Source organism: Brassica napus, chromosome A2 (assembly GCF_020379485.1).
Source record: "Brassica napus cultivar Da-Ae chromosome A2, Da-Ae, whole genome shotgun sequence".
Classification (NCBI taxonomy): Eukaryota; Viridiplantae; Streptophyta; class Magnoliopsida; order Brassicales; family Brassicaceae; genus Brassica; species Brassica napus.
Window position 1 is genome coordinate 21,355,618 of NC_063435.1, and position 5,756 is coordinate 21,361,373.

General features: G+C 31.3%; 1 protein-coding gene across 1 annotated transcript; it reads right to left on the reverse strand.

Moving 5' to 3' along the window:
- Positions 1-3,479: 3,479 nt before the first annotated feature.
- On the reverse strand, positions 3,480-5,236 carry LOC106407232 (F-box protein At5g46170-like). The gene has a single exon (XM_013848064.3). The coding sequence runs from the start codon at positions 5,064-5,066 to the stop codon at positions 3,945-3,947; it is 1,122 nt and encodes a 373-aa protein (XP_013703518.1). The 5' UTR covers positions 5,067-5,236; the 3' UTR covers positions 3,480-3,944.
- Positions 5,237-5,756: the final 520 nt, after the last annotated feature.

Below are 5,756 nucleotides of genomic sequence, written 5' to 3' on the forward strand. Positions count from 1 at the left end.
AATTGACTTTGTTATGTTAGAACAAATGAAATTCGTCTGCTCTGGTGTATCTTTATACATTGGCTGACACCCCTAAACCAGGGTTCAACGCCACTTGACACCTAACTTTTGTTTCTTTTTTATCTACACCTAAAAGTCCATTTAATTTTGACTCAGGTTTAAATAAATTATGGGTTGTCATTGACAGAACTCTTCTTTTCATACTACTATTCATGTTTTCAAATAATGTTCATTTACTATTATTCATACTAGATTTTTTAACCGCGCTACGCGCGGATAAGATATTATATGTATTTCTCTATTCTAAAAAAATAATGTATAATATTGTATTACATTATTTAAAAAATATAAAATAAAACTACATAACATAAATATATTTTTAAAATTTTCTTTATGGAAATCATTATGTTGTTTGATTTTTGTACTTGATTCACATATTTGCATAGTTATTTGTGATAGATGAATAACTATATTTTAATTATCAGTAAATAATATATATTTATTATATAATATAAGAAAAATAAAATTATTTACTTTTAAAACAAACTTGTCTCATGTTGGGGACTCGGTTATAGACATATCATATTCGAAAGAGACATTTTTACAGTTATTAATCTTCTTAACAGTTAAGAAACAAATCTGAATATCAAAACAATATATCATACGATCTCTTTGTGGAATAACTGCTCTGAAGAAATTCAATTTAGACATCAAAAAGGACTGAAAATAGATGTGCAGATGTTTTATCTAAGTCAGCTTTACAAAATACTATTCATAGTTCATATATCATTTATGTCCATCCTATTTTTTTTGTCTATCATTTCTTAAACATCTTGAAATAACTGATGCTAATTAATAATAAACTTTTGGCTGGCAAAAAAAAATCAATTTTGTCTAATTATCGCTTAATTTGTCTAAATGATATATATGTATTTCTCAATTCTGAAAAAATAATGTATAATATTGTATTACATTATTTAAAAAATATAAAATCAGACTACCTAACATAAATATATTTTTTAAATTTTCTTTGTGGAAATCATTATGTTGTTTGATATATTTGCATAGATATTTGTGATAGATGAATAACTTTATTTTTATTATCAGTAAATAATATATATTTATTATTTAATATAAGAAAAATGAAATTATTTACTTTTTAAACAAAGTTGTCTCATGTTGAGGATTCGGTTATAGACATATAATATTCGAATGAGATATTTTTACAGTTATCAATCTTCTTAATAGTCAAGAAACAAATCTGAATATCAAAACAATATCTCATACGATCTCTTTGTGGAATAACTACTCTGAAAAAATTAAATTTAGGCATCAAAAAGGACTGGAAATGATGTGCAGATGTGTTATCTAAGTCAGCTTTACAAAGTACTATTATTCATAGTTCATATATCATTTAAGTTCATCATTTCTTAAATATCTTGAAATAACTGATGCAAATTAATAATAAACTTTTGGCTGGAAAAAAAAATCAAATTTGTCTAATTATTGCTTAAATATTTTATTAATATTGTCTAAGAAGCTTTCCATTGATATCATAGTTTAATTTTTATTAGTTTTTTTTGTTAATTTTAGAGTTTTTTGTATTTAAGATTTTTTCCATATTAAGCTTATATTTCTTTTACATAATATATATATGTCATAAAAATTACCATCAAATCAGTTTTACTTATTTATTATTTTGTTTTTAATGAAAATACACTTTTTAAATAATTTAATTTAAAATAAAATTATATATTAATTTGTTGTATTCTAACAATTTGATTGATTTAATTAATTTGCTTTGGTGGATAACTTAAAAAGTTTTCATATGAATCGGGGAAAGCAAGCTTATGTTGTTATATTATATTTATTTGTGTATATGGAATCTATATATAATGCTAGTGTAATAAAGAAATAACATTATTTTTTTGTAACTTCAAAAAGATACATTATTACAATTTGAAATTATTCAAAATTGAATAAAATGGTAATTAAATAAATATAATTGTTTTTTTATCTTGTTTAGTTTGATTCTCATGAAAAGAAATCGATAGGTTAAACAAATGTTTCAAAATTTGTTGTGTTATTGTTTTGTCTATAAATTACAAAATTTATTGAATTGATATATTTAATTATTGCACCCTTAAATAATATTTTATTAAAACATTAGAGAACTGTGTTTTGAGTTGTTTTGTCAAAATTGTACAAAAATCTATGATTTTTCATATTTGTCACGAAAATTTATATGTTAAACTTTCTTTTACAAAATTCCTAACTTTGTCACGAAAACAAAAATATATGTTTTTCATATTTGTCAATGTTCTCACACTTTCAAATAATATATTAGCTTACTCACTTACTTATTTTTTTGTACAAAACAAAGTATCGGAGTCTTGAAAGTTGAATCCATATTATTGTAAATGTACATAAGAGTTTGTGATTACATATTTAGTTATTCTTGTATATGTATCCAAGAAAGTTTCAATGGCTTAGTGGTGTTTGTCCTATATTTATGTCATATTAACCCGGGTTCGATCCTTTCCTTTGCATTTTTTTTTTTACGAAAAAATGAATGAGATGACGTGGCAACTTCGGACTATCTGATTGGACGATTTTTTATGCCTACGTGGACACTCTAAAAGGAGGTTATATCCCCTTTTAGTATAGTATAGATTTTTAAATAATACCAATAGATACTTTAGTTTTAATAATATAGATACATATGCTAAGAGGTTTAGATTCCGGAGGGCTGTTCTTGCATTTTAAAGAAAGCTTTATGTCAATTTTCGATAAATTAAGCTTAATTGGTGGAGAAGGCAGAAGAGATGGTTGATCCGTTAACCAAACCGAAACCACCATGAAAAGAGGGAAGTACTTAACTCGCTTATATATAATTTAAAAAATGCCAAGGTTTCACGTTTCTGATGCTGATCAACGTTGCATAGAATCAAAATATTATTATTCAAAGACCAACTTAGCTAGTCGCTCTATAGTGTAGGCATACCTTGGGAGATCTAGAAGCGAAAAACTATGATTAAACGCATTAGACAGTACAGTGAGAAGTCTAAGGTTAGACTTGGACATAATCATTATTGGCTTATTATACATTAACAACCACAATAATGAAATTAGCTTGTCCAATTTCCCTCAAGCCTACAAATACGTGGGTCCAGCTTGTTAACATGATCCCATTACCCATATCTACGCAATACTTTTAAAATAATAAGGTTTATGCTTTAGTAAATGTCTAGTGTAACAAGATAATACATATCAGCACTCTTAAGCACATGACTATATTAAACAATGGCAATCCGAAAATGCTCTCAATTATGATGAAACAGTCAAACATCACTTCTACACCAAATTGCCCTTTATCTAATACTAATATAGTTGCTCTGTCAAGTAAAGACAGTTCTGCTAAGTTAAAGCAGCTTCTTTTCAAAGAAAGCATAAAAGTTGCTCAAAATAGTTTGACACAATAAAAAAGAAGGTTGCTCTGTTTTTTTTTCCCTTAAATAACTTTTAATGACAAGCAAATATATTTCTCATACCTACAAATATTCACATAAAAGTATACAAAGCTCAAGACTTGACATGCCAAAAAAGCTCTTACATGATAATAAGTAATTTTTTGATATATGGCTGTGTGATCCTGCATAAGCATATGCTCCCAAGAAAAAAATTTGCTAGCAGATGTAGTAGGCAACAAGATTGGTTTCTTGATTCATCATTCATCAAAACTGGATTTAGTTCATTCTCTTCTTCTCCTTCTCCCCATCAATCAAAACAGCAAAGAAAGTCGTGAACATAAGGCATATTCCCAAATTACATTCTCAATCTATGATTACAAATGCTTAACTAATCATCAAGTTATAAGTAACATTGCAAGACAATAAGTCTTTAACCTTAGCAGAATAGAGGATCGTACTTATAAACCCTTCACGCTAGAAGGAGTTCATTTCTAGACAATAAGTCCTTCTCTTAACAAGCATCTTAGCAGCTGTCTCATAAGGCTCCTCAAAAGCCGAAGACACCCAATTCGCATCAGACACATCCTTATTCGACTCACTAGGCCTTATCGCCACTAAAGTCGCACCTTTCAACACAGTTCCATCAGGCAACACCAAACTCGGAGCATACCAAAGTCTCATGTTCAAGGCAGGCACAAGAGTCCTCTTCGAAGCAGACGAAGCTAACAACGGTTTCACCCTAAGCTCCTCAAGCTGATCCTTGTTCATAGAAAGCACACCTTGCCCATCTGAATCAGTGAGCACTAAGCTCTTCAACGTCTTGTGCTCTGAGATTATAGGCTGCAGCAAGTAGTGCCTTGCTGATGCAGCAATCAATGAGCTGATCGTCCATACAACACGCAGCTTTAGACCTCCGTTGGTGTAAAACGATTCCGGTATACTCCCGTTATCCTCGGAGGCGTCTGGAGCTTCAAGCGTCTGAGAAATGTGCATTGGACTCGGTTGAATCACTGAAGACGCGCCAAGAATCACGCAGTTATCTAAGGTTGAGCCAAACTCAGCTCTCCATTTCAACAAGACTCCTTCGTCTATCCCGAGCTCGCCGCTAGGTAGCTCGATGCGGAGGTAAAGAATCTCATCGAAGTTTCTCAAAACCTGCGTAGGAGAATGGTGCGTGACGCCGCCTTGCTCGATCTCTCCACTCGTAGAAAGAGAAGAAGATCTGCTCGTTGTGCCGAGTAATTGACCTAAAGCTTGCAACGGCTTGACAATGCCGCCGACGACGAGGCTAAACACGGCGGAGAAAGACGAGGACGCGGCGGAGGGGGGTTTGATCGAGGAGAGGGAGGAGTTATCCTCGTCGGAGATGACGCAGTCGACGCGGACGACGACGTTTTCGACTTGGGGAACGAGGGAGTGGAATCTGCGGGAGACGGCGCGGCATCGGCCGAGGGATTTGACGTCGGCGATTCTGTTGAGGACGAGGAGGAGGACTGAGTCTGGGAGACGATCGAAGTGGTCGGTTTGTTCTAGGGGTTGGGGTTGGGGTTGGGGGTGGATTCGTGGAGGTGGATCTGATCGGGGGATGACGGCCATTGATTGGATCTTGGATTCGGAGAAGGAATGGAATCGGGAATCAATGGAGTTTAGAGAAGATAACGCATTGACGAAGCTTCGAGAGAGAGATGAAAATGGTGGAAGAAAGAGATACACGAGTTTTGTCTCTATTTTAAGCGCGTTAACATGTTAGAGCGCGTGTGGCATGTGAAGAGAGCGAGATAGATAAGCATATTGTCTGTGAAAATTTACCGCCGAGGACATTATCACTTATTTTAATAACTAGGTTAAGACCCGTGCCTTGCGCGGGATGAACATTATATATATAAATTATTTTATATATTATATGTTTATAACATATTATGAAATAATAAATATATATTGAATAATTAAAATGTCATTATCTACTACTTATATAATTAAATTGGTGCAAACATATAAATAAATTTTATAAATCGAAAAAATATTTTTTTTCTATTTGATATGATATATAATTAAATTTAAATGATAGTAACATATATGTGACATATTTTAATATTAATATTTATTAGATGATGCTTTTTGCTCTTTTTTTTTTATCATTTGTATCTGTTATTGCAAAAAGTTTAATTAGTGATAACAAAATTTTCACTGTGGGTTTAATGGTTTAAATAATTTATAATATTTTAAAAAATTAAGTTGTCAATATTTTTCAAATTGTTTATCAAAAGATGTTCAAAGTAAATTTCA

Coding starts and splice junctions, on each gene's coding strand:
- LOC106407232 (XM_013848064.3), bottom strand. CDS start 5,066: ATGGCCGTCATCCCCCGATCAGATCCACCTCCACGAATCCACCCCCAA.